General features: G+C 39.7%; 1 protein-coding gene across 3 annotated transcripts in view; it reads right to left on the bottom strand.

Moving 5' to 3' along the window:
• Window positions 1-21,221, bottom strand: part of GRB14 (growth factor receptor bound protein 14) — a 122,997-nt gene extending 101,776 nt beyond the window's left edge. For all 3 annotated transcript variants that reach the window (XM_047869138.1, XM_047869139.1, XM_047869140.1), the window contains exons 1-2: window positions 20,874-21,221; window positions 19,448-19,580 (exon numbers count right to left, since the gene is read on the bottom strand). In XM_047869138.1, the coding sequence (XP_047725094.1) occupies window positions 19,448-19,580; window positions 20,874-21,064 (324 nt within the window). In that variant the 5' untranslated portion in view covers window positions 21,065-21,221. The remainder of the gene's footprint in view (window positions 1-19,447; window positions 19,581-20,873) is intronic.
• Between the last annotated feature and the right edge of the window lie 387 nt (window positions 21,222-21,608).

Here is a 21,608-nt window from a genome sequence, read left to right as displayed (position 1 = left end):
ACTTCTCTAATAGTCTAAATGAAATAAATTTACGATGCAAAATAGAAAATGTGCAGAACAGGGGCGCCTGGGTGGCGCAGTCGGTTGAGCATCTGACTTCAGCCAGGTCACGATCTCGCGGTCCGTGAGTTCGAGCCCCGCGTCAGGCTCTGGGCTGATGGCTCAGAGCCTGGAGCCTGTTTCCGATTCTGTGTCTCCCTCTCTCTGACCCTCCCCCGTTCATGCTCTGTTTCTCTCTGTCCCCAAAGTAAATAAACGTTGAAAAAAAAATTAAAAAAAAGAAAATGTGCAGAACAGAAAAATTCATATTAAAACAATCAGTCACAGGTTCTTTGGGTCATCTAAAGCATGCCCCCTCTGCTGTCTGTATTTAGAAGTAACTACAGACAAGAATCTATTTCAACAGCGCCCCCAAGTGTGGTCTACTTGAACAACCACTTTTACAGTCATGGAGCCCTGACAATTCCCATTGCCATAGAGGTTCTTTATTAAACAACAAACACATCTTTTTTAAAACATTTTTAAAAATGTTTTTGTATAGTCGACATACAATGTTGCATTAGTTTCAGGTGTATAATACAGTAATTCAACATCTCTATCCATTCTGCTATGCATGCCACACCCCTTCCCTCTGGCAATCATCGATTTGTTCCGTGTTTATAGGTCTGATTCTGCTTTTTGTTTGTTTATTCATTTATTTTGTGGGTTTTTTAAGATTCTACTTTTGAGTAAAATCATATGGTATTTGTCTTTCTCAATCTGACTTATTTCACTTAGCATAATACCCTCTAGGTCCATCCATGTTGTCATAAATGGCAAGATCACATTTTCTTTTTATGGCTGCGTAATATTCTACTATATATGATATATACACCACATCTTCTGTGTCTATTCATCTATTGATGGGCATTTAGGTTACTTCCGAATCTTGGCTATTGTAAATAATGCTGCAACAGACATAAGGGTGCTTATATCTTTTCAAAATAGAAATACTTTATTTTTAAAGGTAATCCAATTTAAAATTCAAGCAAAAACTAAATCTAAACCCAATCTAGATCGACAGAAATAGACTCCCCAAGGGTGAGGCCCAGGAATCTGTACTTATATCAAATCATCTAGGTATGTGTCATTCCTGCTGAGGTTTGAGGATTGCCACCCTAAAGCATTTTATATAAAAAAAACTTTTCTAAGGTTAAAGGGTAATCATATTGCTAAGTGAAGGATTGCTAACTTCTTTTTATTAAAAGGAATTTAATTCAATCTCAAAATATCTGAATCATTTTTTAATCTGTTCTTCAAACACCAGTAATCTGTGCACCGATGTTTACAGCCCTGCATTTATTGTAATGATGGGCGTCTGACTTGCTGATGGTGACATATCTGGCAGGACAGTTTCACTTCCAAATCTGCAGGTGACCTGGCTTCTGTCCAAGGGGAAAAAAAGGTTGAGAAAATACTTTCCTCTCCACTTCATCTACTTTGTCCAATTGTTCGCTAGGCCACAAGGCAGGTTTTTTACTAACCTAAATCTCAATTAAATCCCAGGCAAGTATCTGTCAATGAAAATTAATTTAACACCCCAGAGTACAGCTAAGCTCTTTCAGTCAGAATATACCCTGATTTTCAAATGATCCAATTTCCCTGGTAGTTTCTAAAAATCATTCAAAATCCTACAAATTAAAAAATAATAATAGGGATTTCTGACATTTCCTGAAACAATAATAAAAAGGATTTTTGGTATTTCCTGAAAGCAATACACCAATACCACAAGAAAAACGCTGGAGGTAAAGGAAGATCAGAATATATTATGGTTGAGACTCATGTGCAGTTTAAAACTTTTTTTTTTTTTAGTTTTTTTATTGCTTATTATTTTTGAGAGAGAGAGAGACAGAAAGCAAGCAGGGAAGGGGCAGAGAGAGAGGGAGACACAGAATCGGAAGCAGGCTCCAGGCTCTGAGCACCCAGGACAGAGCCTGACGTGGGGCTCAAACCCACAGACCTTGAGATCATGACCTGGGCTGTAGTTAGCCGCCCAACCGACTGAGCCACCCAGGCGCCCCTCAAGTGCAGTTTAAAACACTCTTTATTGGGGCGCCTGGGTGGCGCAGTCGGTTAAGCGTCCGACTTCAGCCAGGTCATGATCTCGTGGTCTGTGAGTTCGAGCCCCACGTTGGGCTCTGGGCTGATGGCTCAGAGCCTGGAGCCTATTTCCGATTCTGTGTCTCCCTCTCTCTCTGCCCCTCCCCCGTTCATGCTCTGTCTCTCTCTGTCCCAAAAATAAATAAACGTTGAAAAAAAAAATTTAAAAATAAAAAAAAATAAAAAAAAAAACACTCTTTATTACTGTCACAACTCATGTTTCACTGTATAAAAATCTGTGGTACACAAAGGGGGTATTTTATATATACAGTTTTTACATAGAATTCTACCTATCAATTTTGTGTTAGGTACTCAGGGCTAGAACTGAAATCTGAAAATTTGGACTCAAGGGGCACCTGAGTCACTCAGTCGGTTGAGCACTGGACCTCGGCTCAGGTCATGATCTCATGGTTCATGGGTTCGAGCCCTGCATCGGGCTCTGTGCTATATCTCAGAGCCTAGAGCCTGCTTCAGATTCTGTGTCTCCCTCTCTCTCTGTTCCTCCCCTACTTGTGCTGTTTCTCTGTGTCTCTCTAAAATAAGTAAATAAATGTTTAAAAAAATTTTTGAAACTGTGGGTTCAAGTCCTGTCTCTGTCATGCACCACAGTATGATTTAACTCTTGATCTCTGACCCTATCTCTTTCCATCTTTAGAACTAAATAAAACTCACTCATATACTTACAACAGCCATTTATAAAAGGATAAAAATTATAACATATTTGAACGTACCTTGCAAACTGTATCATCACTGAAATAAAGGAAGTTTATATGCACCCTTAGAAACCAGTATAAGAGAAAAGAAGTTGGACTGCCTTACAACTGCATGGGCTTCCACAATCCATGATACAGTCTTCACAGTTTTGATGAATTGTTTTTCTCAAAGAAGGAAAAAGCATTCTTATATTTAAAGTTTGCGTGATTACCACAATTTTATATACCTGGAAATAAGCTAATCAAGTCTGAGCTAATGCTGAGTGAAAGGAACCTTTGTAACGACGTAGAATTAGTTAGGTTCCATCAAGCACAATGGTGACGCCATATAAGAGTTAGGTCTCAGCAATGCCTACCTCTAGAACTGTACCCTTTAATATTATTCATAGTATGGGCCTAATCTATTAAAAAACATTCTTTTTGTTTTGTTTTGTTTTCGAATGTTTTTTAAAGTTAAAAAAAAAAGAAGGAAGAAAGGAAGGAAGGAAGGAAGGAAGGAAGGAAGGAATGAAGGAAAAAAGGGTTTCCAGGATTCTGTATATCTCACCATCATAGGGCAGTCTGAGTTTAGATCCTGCCTCTGTCACTTCCCAGCTATGTAATTTTGATCAAATATTATCATATTTCTTAAACCTAAATGTCCTCCACTTTAAGGTGGATATGATGATAATGTCTACCTCACTGATATATTGGGAAAAGGGGATGTTATAAAACTTACTATCTTCTTAGCACAGCACCTGGTACATAGCAAGAGCTGAATAAATATTACTGATAATACTAATAATCACTAAGTTCTTACTACTTAAGTGAGCCTCCATACTGATAGGACAAAGGAATTTCTAGAACTGAAGATATCTTGATGTCTAAAGAATAACTGAGAAATGCCTCATGATGCCCTGACAGACAAGATGGAGTAAGGCTGGAATGATAACATAAATTATACAGTTGAGGGGCGCCTGAGTGGCTCAGTCAGTTATGCATCCAACTTCGGCTCAGGTCATGATCTCACGGCTTGTGAGTTTGAGCCCCGTGTCAGGCTCTGTACCAACAGCTCAGAGCCTGGAGCCTGCTTCAGAATCTGTGTCTCCCTCTCTCTCTCTGCCCCTCCCCTGCTCATGCTCTGTCTCTCTCTGTCTCTCAATAATAAACATTAAAAAAAAACTTTTTTTTAATTATACAGTTGACCCTTGAATGATGCAGGCATTAAGGAAACCAACCCTCCACACAGTCAAAAATCCATGTGCAACTTTTGACTCTCCTAAAACTTAACTACTGCTAGCCTACTGTTAACCAGAAGATTTATCTGTAACATAAACAGTTGATGAACACATATTTTATAGATGTATTATGTGCTATGAAGCTCACAATAAAGTAAGTTAGAGAAAAGAAAATCATACGTAAAAGAAAATACATTTGGGGCACCTGGGTGGCTCAGTCAGTTAAGCGTCCGACTTCAGCTCAGGTCACGATCTCGCGGTCCGTGAGTTCGAGCCCCGCATCGGGTTCTGGGCTGATGACTCAGAGCCTGGAGCCTGCTTCCGATTCTGTGTCTCCCTCTCTCTCTGTCCCTCCCCCGTTCATGCTCTGTCTCTCTCTGTCTCAAAAATAAATAAATGTTAAAAAATTTTTTTTAAAAAAAAGAAAATACATTTGTAGTATTGTATTATATTTATCAAAAAAAAAAAAAAAAAGCCTGGGTGGCTCAGTCAGTTAAGCATCTGTCTTCAGCTCAGGTCATTCATGATCTCACAGTCTGTGAGTTTGAGCCCCATGTCGGGCTCTGTGTTGACAGCTCAGGGCCTGGAGCCTGCTTCAGATTCTGTGTCTCCCTCTCTCTCTGCCTCTCCCCTGCTCGTGCTCTGTCTCTCTCTCTCTCAAAAATAAAAATAAACATTAAAAAAAAATCCTTGGGTAAGCTGGACCCACACGGTTCAAACCCATGTTGTTCAAGAGTAGACTGTATATATACCAAACACAATGACTAGTACAAAGAAGACACTCAATAAATATTGGTTGAATGGTTTAGCAACATGTTAAGAAAACTCAAAGTATTGACTAATCCACTAGTATCCTTGAGGGCAGGTTAACGTGGCAAGTTTCATTGCTCATTCTCGAATGAAGATATTAATGTCATCTATTCCGATGTGATATGAAGCAAAGCTGAGAGGGACAATTACTGTAATAAAAGAACACAATTAGATAATATCTTGACATGTTGGGATAATGGATCAAAATTAAGAATTAAATAGGGAAAGGTAAAATCCTACAAAAAAAAAACAATTACATTTTATTCTAACAAATTATATACAACTTTGGTTTACGTGCAGTTCATAAGAGGGCATTTGTATAGTGATTTTACTGCTCACCAGCAAAATAAACTTATCATCATTAAAAATGCTCAAGGAAACTATATGAATGATCATCTATCAGATATTTTAGAAATGAATCCTACTTTGGGTAAAAGTGCCATCCGAACCATATACTCATTCAAGTATTTACAGTGGACCTATGATGTGGCAGGCATGATGCTAAGGTCTGGAAATGCGCTGATGTCCAAGGCAGACTTGGCTCTTGCTGCCACTAGAGAAGCTTCCTGGAGAGCAGAACACTGATAAGTAAACAGACTGATAATGCAACAGAACTGACCTGGGAGATTTTCTCAAAGCAGGGCACCTAACACAGAATAAAGTCAAGAGTTGTTTTTCCAAGAGGACTTTGTAACCAATCAGATGAGGAGAGGAATAGTGAGGGGACTAAGAACTAAGATTTTTGATTTCTAGTATGAGTAGACTATGCCACTCCCAATGAAGGAAGACACAGAAGGAACATGTTGAAGAGGAAAAGTATTAATTCAGTTTGGAATATGCAAAGTTTGAGATGTCGATAGACTGTATAACTGAAGATATCCAGCAGACAGTCCAGGATAAATAGTCTGGATTTATATGTATATATTGCAGTTGAGGCCATGGGAGGAGATGAGATTACCCAAGCAATAAAATGAAACTAAAAAGAAAACAAAAAGTTCTAGGTTAAAACCCGAAGGAAACCAACACTGAGATCCTACGACAGAGGCCTATAAAAGGTAGAAGTCAAGAAAATTTACAAGAAGTGAAGAGTAGTTAAAAATGCCCCAAACTGCTGGGATATCAAAATAAGCACTAACGAAGGTCTTCAGAATAGGGTGGTCTTCAGAGACTTCAGTGAGAGCCACTTTCTGCCAAGCTGCCGGAAAGTACAATAGAAAACACACTCAAATGTTTAACAACCCAATCTCCTCAATATTCATGATACAGGTACCAATGAAATCAGAGAAGCTTTAGGGAGAAAGCAGTTTGGTTAGAGAAGTGCTGGGAAGGAAAAGACAGTTGATAACCAAACCTCCTGAGGATTACAAAAAGTCACTTGCCACAACAACTGAAAAGAACATTAGTGCTTTTCAAATTTTTCCACCAGAACCACTAAAGGTGCAAAAGAAAGCAACTTACACAGCCCTTGCCATCTCTGGGTAGGCAATGACTCTGAGGTATTAACTTTGTTCTTAAAAATTCACGTAAATTGTGCATTCTGCTCATAAAAACAGGAGGGTTGATTTTAATATAAGAATATTTCCCCCTATTTTCAATTAAAATGATCGTTCCAAAAAGGTGTTCCATGTTTATCATGCAACTTCCCATATGGCCCTCCCACAGTCCTCACACACCCCATATGCATACACGCATCATATACTCCCACTTTGAGAAATATGGAGGAGGTGCTTCATTCCACAAGAGTGACATCCTATGGAAATCTCTGCAGAAAGCATCTGCCAGAGACCAAGTCCCATGAACTGCTACAAGACCTGTAAACACTTCTTCCTTTCATTTTTCTTAAAAATACCCTCTTCAACCTTCAAAGTATGTTTCAGACATCCTGGAATTTGATGGCTACAACAATGTTGAAGGGACTTGAATAATACATCCTCTTCATCTTCCTTAACTAATGAGTCATTTATCAAGTACCCTGTACATGGAGGTTGACCCAATGCCTTCAAATATTTAGTCACTTTTCTCTAAACCTTTCCCATATATTTCCCAAGGTGCAGACATGGTTTTGTAAAGAGGCCCTTATGCTTTTGGGACAAAGACAGGTTCAGCCTAAATGAGGTCATTAAAACAAAACATCAAGTTCCCAGTGCCCTGAGATTCCAAGCCAATGACCTACAGAGTGTTCCAGCTGATCTTAATTTCCCTGGCACAGCACAGTAAGAGTACTGTAATATAATGCAAAATGTCTCTAAAGAGAAACTAGATACTGGCTCAAGTCTTGCCAATACACAGTTAAATAATACCAAAGTGCTCCTTTCATCTGAATACTGGGCTTCACACACATATGTCACCCTTCCCAAGAATGAAAGTAATCTTCCACTATGAATGTGGGTTGATTGAAAAGCTTTTACTGGACTCAGCCCCATAAAGTATACGTGCTTTTTAACTGGCGCACATGGGCTGGTTGAGACTGAAAACGCTCACAAGGGGACCAAACAGACAAAGAACAGAACTTATTCTGAGCACGGGTAATCCAAATTTAGAATGTGCTAAGAGTGGTAAATCAATACTCAAACGTTTATCCTGATTCAGACCTTGTTAACATCTAACAATATCGGACCCCTCCCAGTTACAAAAGTTCACTTTTCTAAGTTTCCTTGCAAATTCTTTATCCATTATATTGAAGTATTAGTACGTTCCCAAATATTCCCTCACTCCTTCACTTAATAATAACCACCTCTTCTGTGTCTTCCCCATTCATTAATTCATGAATTTATTCTTTGACCCAGCAAAATTCATTGAAGGCCTATTAAGTGCCAGGCATTGTTCTATCTGCTGGAGATGGAACACATAAAATGAAGTCTCTTACAGGGACTTGTTCTAGTGGGAAAAGACCGAGAATAAACACATATATGTGTGAACATATAAAATGCCAGATGCTAAGTTCCAGAGAGAAAAAGTAAGTTGGGTAAGGGAGAAAAGACAGTGCAGATGTGGTAGAAAGCAATGTCAATCTTTGAATTTCATCTGAGCTAAAAATTCATTCTTTTTTAATGTTTATTTTATTTTTGAGAGACAGAGTGTGAGCGGGGGAGGGGCAGAGAGAGAGGGACACAGAATCCGAAAGAGGCTCCACGTTCTTAGGTGTCAGCACAGAGCCCGACACGGGATTCAAACCCATGAACAGTGAGCTCATGACCTGAGCCAAAGTCAGATGCTCAACCAACTGAGCCACCCCGGGGCCCCTAAAATTCATTTTTAATGACACATCATCCAATAAATCAATTAGGGCTTTTATAATGTAACTGAAAACAATGAATTGAAAACTATCGGACTTGAAAAAGATTCATTATTAATCAGATTCATTCCCTTTCTCAATTTCTAAATAGTTTATCAATCAATGAGATTACCCAAGATTAATGATATGTTACTTTCTCACTTAAATTGTTAAAACTAATATACTCAGAAAAATTTGGGGGGAAAGTGCTAATTTTATTATACCTTGGCCAATCAAACATAACAGTGAGGCTTTTGCATGACTTCTTTCCAGTTTTTTAAATAAAAATGCCATTATCTTATAATGTGCTTTAAATACATTTTCATCAAAAGTTTAGGGCTGTAAATTTAGTTTATTCAATTTAAGGAAAATGTCAACCATATAATTGGAAAAGATAGTCGTCACTCTCAAATCAGTCAGCCAAATCAGACTTATATTCTATCAGATAAAATCCAACTTTATTTTTCAACTCAAATAAAGGTATCAATATGCATTCTGAGAAAAAAATATTAAAAAAACACTGAAAATTAATTATAGATTATATCTTATAAAAGAAATAGCTGAATACAGTCAAAATTAAAATATAGAACTAAGAGCTCTAAGTGTATGATAAAGTGCTAAGAACATGGAATTCTCTGGTAATTGTGTTAAGTGTATATTCTACCTTTTTAGCTTTGGGATGTAATTAAATAAAAACAGGTATAAAATTAGCAATAGCTCCATTAATTGTAATATTCATCATGATAAATATTTCTTATGATTTTAATGAAAACAAATGATGTATATACACTAAAAAATTAGTCTAACAGCCAGTGTATTTGTTATTAAAAGAAAGTGGAAAATATTCAAGTATTTTATGATAGAGGCACCTGTGTGGCTCAGTTGGGTAAGGGACCAACTCTTGGTTTTGGTTCGTGATCTCTCACCATGTGTGGGATCAAGTGCAAAGCCTGCTTGGGATTCTCTCTCTCTCTCTCTCTCTCTCAAAATAAATAAACTTTTTAAAAAAATCCTTGAAAATAAAAAAGTGAAAATTGTTATCAGTCCCATCACACAATCATATATCTGAATTCAGAACATTTCACTACTACCCCAATTCCTCATTTCCCACCATGTCTCTCCTTAACAGAAATTGATTTAAGACACAAAAAGACAGGAGCTCTTTCTGATTTGTGATGCTTTGATTAATTATTAAACGAAGCTTTCCCTATGTGTGATGCCCTGGAGGTTTACATGCCCCAGGGTAATACACCAGGTGAAAATGTTATTATGAACACAGGTGGGTTCTCAGAAAGGTAAGTTTTAAGAAGTACATATGGAAGATGAGGATCCAGTAACTAATTCTCTTAACTCTATGAGTTTGCACATCCCTTGGTAAATTTTATACATTCAAGGGGTACATGTCTCTGCATTTCTACATCATGAGCACTGGCCCAAGTCATCCACCAGTGATATAAATGTTAATAATTAAAACATCTGCTAATACCTACTACCCCTTGTTCTGACAGACTCATATTATATGCCAAGTTGGTATTTCCACTTAATTTTTTCTAACGTGGGCATTTTTAACACACAGTAAGCTGGAAGAAAGTATACTGCAATCCACCAAATACTTTTTACTTACAATCTCATTAAATAAGAATGTACCAAATCAGAAATATATCCATAAATTTTGTTACATAACACCAAAATTTCCTATGTGTAACTATTAATAGAATTAGAAAATTTTTTAAATTTGATGAAGAGGAGGAAGATAATCGATCACCACTAGAATAAATACGTCAAATACAATTTGTTAAAATGTATCTGAACTATTTGTCTTTAATAATCCATTTACTCATTCGTTCTTTTAATGAAAGAACCCAAGAACTAGGAATGTAAGATATTCCATCTGGAAGGAAAAACAATAAATAATTAGACCAAATAGATAAATGCAACAATTCATATTATGTCAAGTAAAGCCAATGAAATGCACTGGAAAATGTGGTGGGGTGGTGGGGGAAAATAAAATAAAAAAACAAGTGTGAAGGAACACTTTAGATAGTCCAGTCAAAAAGGCCTCCTTGATAAGTCATTTTATATTGAGACCTACCTAAAGAATAAAGAGGAGTCAGCTATGTAAAGAGCCAGGAAGAGAGGTTCCAAGCAGAAAAAAACAGTAAGGCCAAAGACTCTGAGGTAGAATAAAAGATGCCATATTCACAAACAGGTAGGAAGGTCCCTGTGCCGTGGCCGCAATATAATCAACAAAATGTAGAATGCAGATGAGATTTAAGAGGTAGACAGAAGTCAAATCATGTAGAATCCTGTAGGCCAAGGTACAAAATTGAATTTCATGCTAATCTATCACAAAGTTTTCAATGAAGCAGTGACATGATATGATCTACATTTTTTTGAGAGAGAGAGAGAAAGAGAGCGTGCAGGGGAGGGGGCAGAAGGAGTGGGGGAGTAGGAGAGGGAGAGAGAGACCTAAGCAAACTCCATACTCAGCGTGGAGCCTGACACGGGACTCAATTCTACAACCCTGGGATCATGACCTGAACCAAAATCAAGAGTCAGACGTTAACCAACTGAGCCACCCAGGTGCCCCAGTGTGATCCACATCTCTAAGAGATCACTTCTAACAAATGTATGAAGAATGTACCCAGATAGACTAAAATAGAAGCACAAAGGCCATTTATGAGCCTCCAGTATGTGAGAAGACAGTGGCTGAAGCTGGGATGGCAACAGTGAAGATGGAAAGAAGTTCATGGATTCAAGTATATTTTGGGAAATATGTAGCATTACTTGACATAAGACCAGAAAGAGGTCTCCTTGATTTTGGCTTGAGCAACCAAATGGATTACTTGAGGGAGGAGGAAGAGGAACCTGGAGAAGGACTTAAAGGTTACGACCACCTCAACCCTTCAAGCCAAGCAGAACCAGGTACATTGGACCTATGCCCCCCTCAAATGTTTCACATCTCATTTCATATCCTTATTTCTAAGTTTCAATATAACTTCACCACCCAACTTGGAGCCTCTCAGATATGGCCCCTTCTGACTCTGTTTCTACTATTTGGAGCTTGACTTTGACGTGCAATTTCCAGTTTAGCTAGCCCCTCCTGCCCCTATCATTTCTATAAAGGTGGCTCCTGTGCTCCTTGTCCCATGATACCCAATGTAATCTATATCACAGGAGGTGTGGTGACCATGTGGGAAGATCTGAACAAAGGCTGACGGGAAACTTCTGGGGCCAGTGGGACCAAAGGAACCTCCTAAGACTCCTGTATCTACTACAAGGAGTCATCCTGTACTTTAAGAGCCACCAGAATCATTTGCTCTAGGAATAGAATAAAAGGGTAGCACTCACAAAGCCCAGAAAGTATGGGCAATAGGCTTATATCACATCACTGAGCAGCAGCAAGCTATTATTAAAAACTAGGTTTGCAGGTTTCTGGTCCAATATTTTTAATCATGTCATACTGTCTCCTATCTTTCCACAGAAACAATATTAAAAATGGCACCCAGGATGCTGTAAATGTTCCATACTTTGGAACTATTATGGGTTAAAAATTGTTACTGACTCCCTAACAACCTCACCACCACATGTAACATTACATCTACAGACAAATATATGTGAATAAACAGCCCACTTATAAATGAGCTTTTGGAATAGGTACATGCATTGGTAAACTAGTTAAGAATATTAATCCTCCCAGGGCACCTGGCTGCTCAGTTGGTAGAACATGCAACTTATGATCTTGGGGTTTAAGTTTGAGCCCCACATTGGGTGTAGCGATTACTTCAAAATAAAATCTTTAAAAAAAAAGAATACTAATATTCCTATTTATGTTTATTTTCTCTGTGGCTTTGAAAAAATGCTAAATGAGTGGAGCCAAAGGGAAGGAAAAGAAGTAAAAGATGCTCTCCCTATATCAGTTCTCCTACTTCTCTCCTAAATTGATTCTGAAAGGCTCCCTTGCCTTGGTAAAGACTTGTGGCCATTTCCGGGTTCTCCACTGAGCTATCCCTTAAACGGAGTGCCAAAAGGACAATGCCCAAGTCTGCCTATCCCTGCTCAAATACACATCAGTGTATTCTTACACAATGGAATTTCTCACTCTTCTATATAAGCTGACATGTTTAAAAGCAACATCCACAAGACTGCAGAAAGCTTTTTTATATTAATTAAGATCCACATTTATATTGAACCATGAATGGCTCCAATTTTCCTTCTGTTGACAGAACATAATATATGCCCCTAGGGAAAAATAAACCAGAAGCTGAGCTTTCAGAGAAGTGAAAAATAAGACCCATATTGCAGATAAAGGTTGGATTGCAAATGTACCCTGCAATTTCACCAAAAATTAGAGGCAACCTTCAAACTGGAAATAAAACCTTGACAAGCAGATCTGCTAGGAGATTTAAGTTTTAAAATAGGAAGAGACAGCTGTCTTCTGTTATAAATGAAAGTAACTAGCATGAAGTAGGGAGAATCCTGTGTCGGTAGCTCCTGTCATCAGAGGCTAAAATGCAAGCACAAGACAATGGCCAAGCAAGATAAGCATAACTCAAGGGTGGCATGAACTGAAACCACGGCCAAGTAAATATGCTTCAACTGAATTAAGTGAACTGAAGGAAAGAAGCAGACGCTGTAAATTGTCTAGGTCAGTTAGCCAAATGAACAGGTAAATCACCATATATCATAAGGATACAGTAAGAATTTGATTTTGTGTCCACTGTTTTTTTGTTTGAGGTCTTGTTTTCCCTGGGGCACTAGCTGTCCACTGTTTTTCTCCCACCTTCATATGCCATACCCATTGAAGCTGGACTTCTTGCCCACAAAACTGTTCCCACAAACTGCTGAGCAGTGGTCCACGTTCTTGTGTCCCTTTGGCCACAGCTGACTGAATAAAGAGCTGGGCACACTGGGCTAACAGCTTTCTCCAGATGTAGACTCCAGTCACTTACCAAGTGCTAAACCACAAATGGGAGGAAAGATTTATTCCAAAGAGATGGCCATTTGGGGCCATGTGCACTGATGTGCCATCAAGACAAGCAAGATTGCAGAGAAATGTGAGAGGAAATGGACATAGAAGAAGCAGAGGTTATGTGCTGTATTTGTGGAAGAACAGAAGAGAGAGAATGGAGAAAGTGTCTGCCTTGATTTTTGCTGACTTTCTACTCCCCGATTCTGATCTCTCATGAGATCAGTGAACTTTTGGCCTGCAGATACTATAACATAACCTTTCAGGCTAGTTCATGTGAGGCTGTTTCCTCCAAACAATCAATACCTGGATAAAATAACAACTAAAGTCCATTTGTAATATTCCTACTTTTTCTCAACTAAATGAAATTGTCCACAATTTTGAAAGGTCAGATCGCCCAACAGTCTAAAAGTGACAGGGAATAAGAATACCCGTGATTTTCCAAATATATGTCAAAGAGAAGAAAAAAAAAGCCAAATCCTTATGTCCTTCACCAGGACATTATTATTCAGTTGGTTTTATAAAAGGCCTGAGTATCAACATTTTTAACAAGCATCCCTGCTGATTCTGAGGAAGGTGGTCCAGTGACTACCCTTTGAGAAGCACTGCTCTAAAGCCTGCTTCAGATTTGCTACAAAGATCTGTGTACTTTCAAATTCCTCCCAAGAAAAATGATATTCATCAAGTGCCAACATTCAGAAGTAGCAAATTGCTGTTGGAAAGACATATTTGCTTGAAACCCTAATAGGAGCAAGTATTGTTTCTATTATTTTTTTCTGCATATAGAAGATATTTGCATTTCATTTCACATTAAATGGGATTTTGTAAAATGGCCTGGGGGTACCTAAATACGACTTATGATGCTGTTTCCATCTGAAAATGAATTTAAATTTCCAAAGAGCTAATTTAAGGACTTTTGAAATATAACCAGTTTATAATTTGGAGATTTCATGTGTCATTCCAACTGAGACGATTAGATTATGAATGGTTTTAAATGATACCAAGGAATTATTGTTATTTTTGTTAGCGAATAATGGCATTTTGATTATATAGAAAATGTACTTTTCAGAGATGCATACAAAACTAGGTGGGGATTCAATGAGAGGATGTTCAGGATTTATAATAAAGACGATAAAAAATTCAAAAAGAAATAGATGAAGTAAATGAAGCAAAATCTTTATAATTACTGAACGTGGAAAATGGGAATATGACAGTATAACTTATTGCTCTCTACTTCCGTGAATATTGGAGAAATGAGTATAGAAGAGTGTGGTTAATGTAGCAGCCACACCAAGATTCCTACAGAACTATGCAAATTGGGTTAATTACTCGCATCACAAAGGAGTGACATCAGAGACCCTATAATTTGGGGAGAGATGAAATTGTCTTTTGATAGTCCCTGATATGAGAGAGAAAAAAGAAATCAAAGGCAGAACACATGGAAAAGTAATTTCTTAATTATTTGAAAGATATTTTTTGTTTTTCTCAGATGTACAAAAAGGCTTAACTCAATACAGAATAGATCAGAAACAGTTTGGTAAGGTGCAAAAACATTCACAACCAATATTCTTTTTGATCTCCCTTTATTTCAACTGTGGGAGCATGGGCAAATCATTTCTGGTTTTTGCACTTTTAAAAAATCATAAAATGTGGATATCAGACCACTTCTTGGCACTCTTCTGTGGACTGTAAACTACATACAAAAGCTGGTTATTAGTAATACCAATAAATCCTAGTTGGTGATAAGCCAATTATTTGATCATATCAAGTAAGACGGAAAAGAAAGCTAGAGGATAAAAACACAAAGAAATAGTTATAGTTGAAGAAGGAAAAAACAAAAATCTAGGTCCTTAAATGAGTATTAACCAATGGTACCATCACCCCTGCTCTGGTATTATGAGCGATTATAACCAACAACACTGGCATGTTTATTCCTTGTGCTACTCTTATGGTCCTCAATTTCTGCGGAAATTGTGCCTTCCTAGAAAAAGACCCTTTAAGGCCTCAAGAAATGCAATTGTTGGTCCTTGCTGTGTACTGTGAGCCACACAGCATTTCTTAGCCTCAATTTACTAATCTGTCCACTAGATGATCTCAAAGTTCTCTTCCAGCTCAAACATTCCATAACACAGTTTTTCATAGGTGTCTTTTTATCTTTAAAATCTTCAGATACTTTATGTTGAATAAGTTATACTACAAAGTCCTGGGAAGCAATTAACCAGGCCTGCTACACAAGCTGAGTATGAGCAGAATAATTACCTGACAGTAGACAAACCCAAGACAAGAACTAATTTTTCTGTAAGGGCTAATGATCTCTTATTATTTCCCTTTCTACAAACAATAAGTGCTAAGGGATGATTTCCTGGTAAATTTCAATCAGAAATAGAAGAGGGCGCCTGGGTGGCTCAGTCAGTTAAGCCTCTGACACTTGATTTAGGCCAAGGTCATGATCTCACGGTTCAGGGGATCCAGCTCCACGTCAGGCTCTGTACTGACAGCATGGAACTTGTTTGGGATTCTCACTCCCTCTCTCTCTGCCCCTCCCCCACTCATGTACACATGTGTGTGCGTGCATGCTCTCTCTCTCTCAAAATAAATACACAGGGGCGCCTGGGTGGCTCAGTCGGTTGAGCGTCTGACTTCTGCTCAGGTCATGATCTCATAGCTCATGAGTTCAAGCCCCGCATCGGGCTCTGTGCTGACAGCTCAGAGCCTGGAGCCTGATTCAGAATCTGTGTCTGCCTCTCTCTCTCTGCCTCTCCCCCGCTCATGCTCACTCTCTCTCTCTCCCAAAAATAAATAAATGCTTAAAAAAATTAATAAATAAATAAGTATACATTAAAAAAAGAAATAGAAGAAAAAGAGAAATTTAAACCATAAGTTAAGTCACTTTTAATATAAAGTTTAAATTACAAGTAATTTTTCTGGACTATGTATATAAAGGAATCTGCTTTATTGATAAACACAAGGAAATATGCCCAGGCAATATATCTGAACAGCATTATAAAAAGAAGGAGAGAGAATAAAGAATCCATATTCTATCTCATTCCAGCTCTTATTTTACAATAAAAATACTGAAAGGCTACAGTATTGTATACTTTGAGACATTTTATTTTCAAACAGAGATAAAGCATATCCTATTTGGGCTTCAATACACTTTACCATTTATGCATTATGTAGGTGTCTCAAATTGTTAAAAAAAAAGTATATATATATATATATATGTGTGTGTGTGTGTACACACACACACATATATATACACATATATATGTGTATATACACATATATATATACACACACACACACACACACATATATATATATATATATATATATACAGTGTGTAAAATGATTTTTGACTCTGGTTTTGAAAGGCCACATGAAATTTAACATTTCTAGTCTAGATTCTTTCAAACTTTCTGGTCAATTATTCGTAAGTAACAAGCGCAATCCTTCACTTTTTCTACAGGGAGAAAAGAATTGCTAAAATGACTGGCAAGGGTAAGCCAAACAAATGAAAGAGAAAATATTAAGAGAAGAGACCCAGGGCTCCTGCAATGTGTCAACCGTAAATAACAGTCAATGGAAACCTACCACATCCAGTCATTTACATCATCTCAAGTGAAGGTCAGAGATAATCAGGCCAGAAATACCATCTAGTAAAAGGGTAATCTGTGTCACAAAGATATTGAGCTTGGGGAATTACTGACATAGAGTCATCTGTTCCCAAAGCAACACTCAGTCCAAAGAACTGAGCATATACAAAGGAATAAAAACAAAGGATCCGTTCTAAATCCAAAGCGTAGGTGGAAAACATAAAAGAATGTAAAAAGAAACCTTCCTCTTCCCCAACTTTGGGACATCCTTCTCTTCAGAGAGATCCCAACCCTTGAGCAAAGGAAGAGATCAGCATGCTGGGCCCTTCTCAGGTGGGAACACCTCTCTGGGACTGGTCTCCAGGAGTCGGGCCAGAACGCTCTGTTCATGAAACAGCACAGCTGTCTGTGTGGGTGCAGTGCTCTCTCAGAAGGTCACTGTGGAAACAGGACACAAGGCCAGAGCAGGAAACCAGCCGAAGTCAATAGTAACATAGCACCCTTTTCCCATTTTGCAATTTGCTAAACCTGATCCAAAAAAATATTGTCATTCACCAAGACAAGATGTCTTACCCTACGATGATAACTGCATACACTTAGGGCACACCCTGACCTGACCCTAACACCTGTACCCATGCTCTCTTTTTTTTCTCCCTCTATTAATATATTTCCTCTTTATTCAAAACAAACCTTGCCCCATCAACATCTCTCAGACACAGGCATTCTCCCAGCATTAATTCTCAAAATTAAAGTGAGAGTAAGCCCAGACCTCTCCCTCTCTATTCCCCTTCTTCTGTTCAACTACAAAGTCATAACCCAACCTCAAATCCAAGCCCCATCATGGTAAACACCCTTTGCATGACATTTTTGCTTAGCTCAGTCCCCCAGGGCCTAGACTGGTGCAAGAAACACAGAGGGCCCTCTATTAATAGGGAAATAACCTATCAAATTCCCTAGCTATTATGTCACCATCGGGCATTTCCTTTTCCCATTCTGGATCCCACAGGCAATCCAGAATCAATTTTTCCACCATCATGACACACGGTCAAATCTATCACCCATCTTCCCATCTTATATCCTGACCTGAAAGCCAAGCTCTTAAAAGGCCCAGATATTTCAGGGGGGGGGGGGGCTGTTTTTCTCTTGGGCTCTGACTTTAAAACTCATCCTGATAATAAAGCTCTCGAGAATCTCCTCCTTGTTCATCTCCTCATCCAAAGTCACAGTCCCGCCCACTTAAGGACTTGCCTCCCCCATCAAAGTCTCTAATTGAGAACATACCTCTGCTCCGGGAATATTTACTCCCACTTTCTCCAGTCCTTTTCCAAAAAGCACATGCACCAATTAAACTTCAAACCGCCCCCATCAAAAAAAAAATTATATATATATATATATATATATATATATATATATATATATATATGCCTTGTTATACCAGACTTCCATCAAAACCCAACAGTCCATGGAATGCTTCCCTACTGTCTCTATTATCGCTTTATGTTATCAAGAACTCATCTATTTCCTAGGGTATTTCCTTCACTCCTAAAACTGTAAACATACATTACTGAACCCATCACAGGAAGTAAAAGTGCAGAAAAAAAGGAAAGAGAACAATAGATGCAGGGAAATGGTCAACTGTCTTTTCTCCACTTACTATCCGTCTCCTCACTGCAAACATCTGACTGTTTAAATTTATTGCTTCTATCCCCGCAAGAACAAGGTACATTTTGCCTAGTGAAGCCTCTCTTTGTTTTGCTAATTCAAAATTGGGAGGGAGTATATTAAGAAGAGACGGGATTATTCTAGGAAACATTGATTTTTTTTTTTTTCCAAATGTATAGTCATTAAGGATCTCTCTCCATAGTTGTTTGGTCCTGGAAATCTAATTTGCCTAAGTCAGTCTCAAACTAGAAACTGAAAAGGAAAGCAAAATCATATAAAATAAAGTCCATCTTCTGGGGCGCCTGGGTGGTTCAATCGGTTAAGCGTCCGACTAAGGTCCAGTGTTGTTCTTGGGTTCGAGCCCTGCATAGGGCTCTGTGCTGACAGCTCAGAGCCTAGAGCCTGCTTTGGATTCTGCATCTCCTTCTCTCTCTGCCCCTCCCCTGCTCATGCTCTGTGTGTGTCTCTCTCTCTCAAAAATAAACAAACATTAAAATAAATAAATAAATAAATAAAAAAGTCCATCTTCTAATTATTACTAAGAAGTCATCATCTGCCTTCTGCACCCAGAAGCCTCCAAACTGAGGAATTCACTGGTTCACTGAGGAGTCCACAGATTCACTATCCCACTCTCCTTTAGTAAGTGAGGTTGCTTGGGTTGCAAACTGTAAGATTATGGAAGGTATTAAAGAAATCAACCAATCTGTTTCTTATCCCAATACCATTGCCTTCCTCCAATTTCTGACTAAAAATTGATAATCTATTATCATATATAACTCTCCCCAGCTACCCTGTAAATAATAACAGCTCCCAGACTCTGTACTTTATATATATTCTCTCATTTAACCCATCCTAAAAGCTCAGTAGGTAACTTTTAACATGCCCATTATATAGCTGTGAAAACTAAGGCCTTAAAGGAAAATGATGCCAAAAACTTTGTCAGCCAATAGTCATTTAAAATAGACCATACTAATCCTTTGTTAATATTACAAATTACTGAATACCTTAAAAACTGTATGGATTTAGAGCTCCTAAGATTTTTGAATTAAACATTTTTAAATGCATACCTGTTTTTTCCTTGAATTTGCTTTGGGAAACAGGCCTGCTGACAACACAGATGTAAATGGAGAACAGCATAGCTCAGGAAAAGGGTTTGGAATAGATGGCATTTCCAGAACATCAAGATCTTTCTTTTTTCTCCTACACCAAGAGAACATAGGATGTAATTTACATAAAGCGGAATGAATGTAAAATTTAATTGCTGACAGGATTAAGAAGTTACGGCCAACATGTACCACTCTGTGATAACACTAATATTATATAAAATGTACAGCAAAGATCTGTGATGTACTTTCTGTGGGTCAAAATAAAATATGTTAATTGATATAAATGAATTTTCTATAGTATTCCTATCGGTTTTTTTTTTTGGCCTTAAAAAAAATTACCAGGCATAGAAAGCCTATTTCCAGCACTTTTGATAATTTTCCTGAGGCTGAAATACTATATAATTATTGATGCAAAAACCATCCTGAGAAGTTAGACATTTTTATGCATCCATTAAATTGACCAAGTCTACAAACATTTAGTGAATTCATCCCTATGCTATTTCACTAATCACTTTTGGAAGTTATGGTTTATTAATTATAGCTGTGGTTCATCTCACTTCAAATTCCATTCACAATGTTGCCCACACACAGTCTGTTGATTTTTCAAGTGCTTATAGATACTAAACCGCAAGGCAGTGTTTTTGAAGAGGTAAGTGAATAGAACTCGCTAGTATAAATGTACTCTAGTCCACTGCAGAGTAATTTTAACTTCAGTGAAGTTGAAGCACTTTGAAAATCTGGGGGGAGAAGTACCATTTAAATGTATGAATATAAAGGACTACAGATTTTTGTATTGTTGCAGTCTTTTTCTTTCCTGAAGTATGTGCAAAACTGTGAACTCTAAAGGCACTTAGTGCTGAATGCTATGGAGATTGGGAAACCTTTTAAAGCCTCTATTCTTTCCTGCTGAACAGCAAGACTGCTCAAATGTCAATCCGTGCTTTGCCTCTCCAGGGTCGCTGTAAGATTCTATGTGGGAGGTGAATTCATTTATGCTCCGATTTTTTAAACATATAAAATAAAAAGGATTAGGGGTTTGTTTGTTTGTTTTGTTTTGTTTTGTTTTGTTTTGTTTTGTTTTGTTTTCAGTGCAGGGCCACGAAGAAAGGAAGTGGGGTGGCCAGCCTGGCCTCCTAGTTCACACCGATGGGCAGAGGTGAGAGAGACCAGGAGCTCTCAATGAAACGGTGATGCTATTTATAAGGCGCTGGGAGATCGCAATGTCCTGCCGAGCCGGTAGAAGCCAGCTTAAAGGGAATTGTCTTCAGAGACTTTCACAAACTTGGCCCAGCTCTGGGCACATGGCTCACCCCCTAGGACCGCCTCCTCAGCCCCTCGCCGGCTGCCAACCCAGGACACTCCCCCGCGCCCTCGGAGGGCTGCCTACCTGTCTGCAGCACAGCCGCGGGTCCCGTCCGGAGGGGGCAGGAGCGCCCGCGCTTGCAACCAGGGGGCAGGCGCCAGGTCGCGGGCGTCGCCCCTCCCCTGGGCAGCGCCGCACACCTGGGCGGTCAGCGGCGAGTCCCGGGCAGCCGCCCTACCCGCGGCGCTCTGCCCATCTTGCAGGGAAGTGGTCATTGTCGTCGGCCGGGGGTCTCGGGTGTCACGGGAGACCCGGCGCTGGGGGAGAGGGAGGCCGGGCGGCGGGAGGCGAGGCGGCTGCTTGGCAGCCCGAGCGCGCTGCAGGTGCGGTGGCCTCGCCGCCTGCGCTCCGGGCCCGGGCGGCTCAGACGCGCGGCCGAGCAGTCGGCGAGGCGGCGGGGGAGGGGAGGGGGCGGAGGAGGAGGGTGGGGAGAGGGGAGGAGCGGCCGATGGGTGGGGGCCGCGGGCGGCGGGGCGAGGCGCGGAGGGGGCGGGGAGGGCGCCGGGCGCCGGGCGGGCCCCGCACCCGGTCCGGGACGCTCCGGGGCGCTGGCAGAGGTCCCGCGGCCCGCACTCGGCCCTCGGCTGCCCGCGCGCGAGGCCCGGCCGCCACCTCCCCAGGTGGGCGCCCGAGCGCGAGGCTGAGCCCAGGGTCAGGGCGGGCCCGCGCCGCTGGAGGCGGGGACCCATGTGAGCCGGCGCTCCCGCGGGGCTTGCCCGGCGGAGCGCAGGTGGGGCCGGGGTCTTGGAGGCGCTGACC

Source organism: Prionailurus viverrinus, chromosome C1, assembly GCF_022837055.1.
Source record: "Prionailurus viverrinus isolate Anna chromosome C1, UM_Priviv_1.0, whole genome shotgun sequence".
In the NCBI taxonomy this organism is placed as follows: Eukaryota; Metazoa; Chordata; class Mammalia; order Carnivora; family Felidae; genus Prionailurus; species Prionailurus viverrinus.
This window is presented reverse-complemented; position numbering and strand designations above follow the sequence as displayed.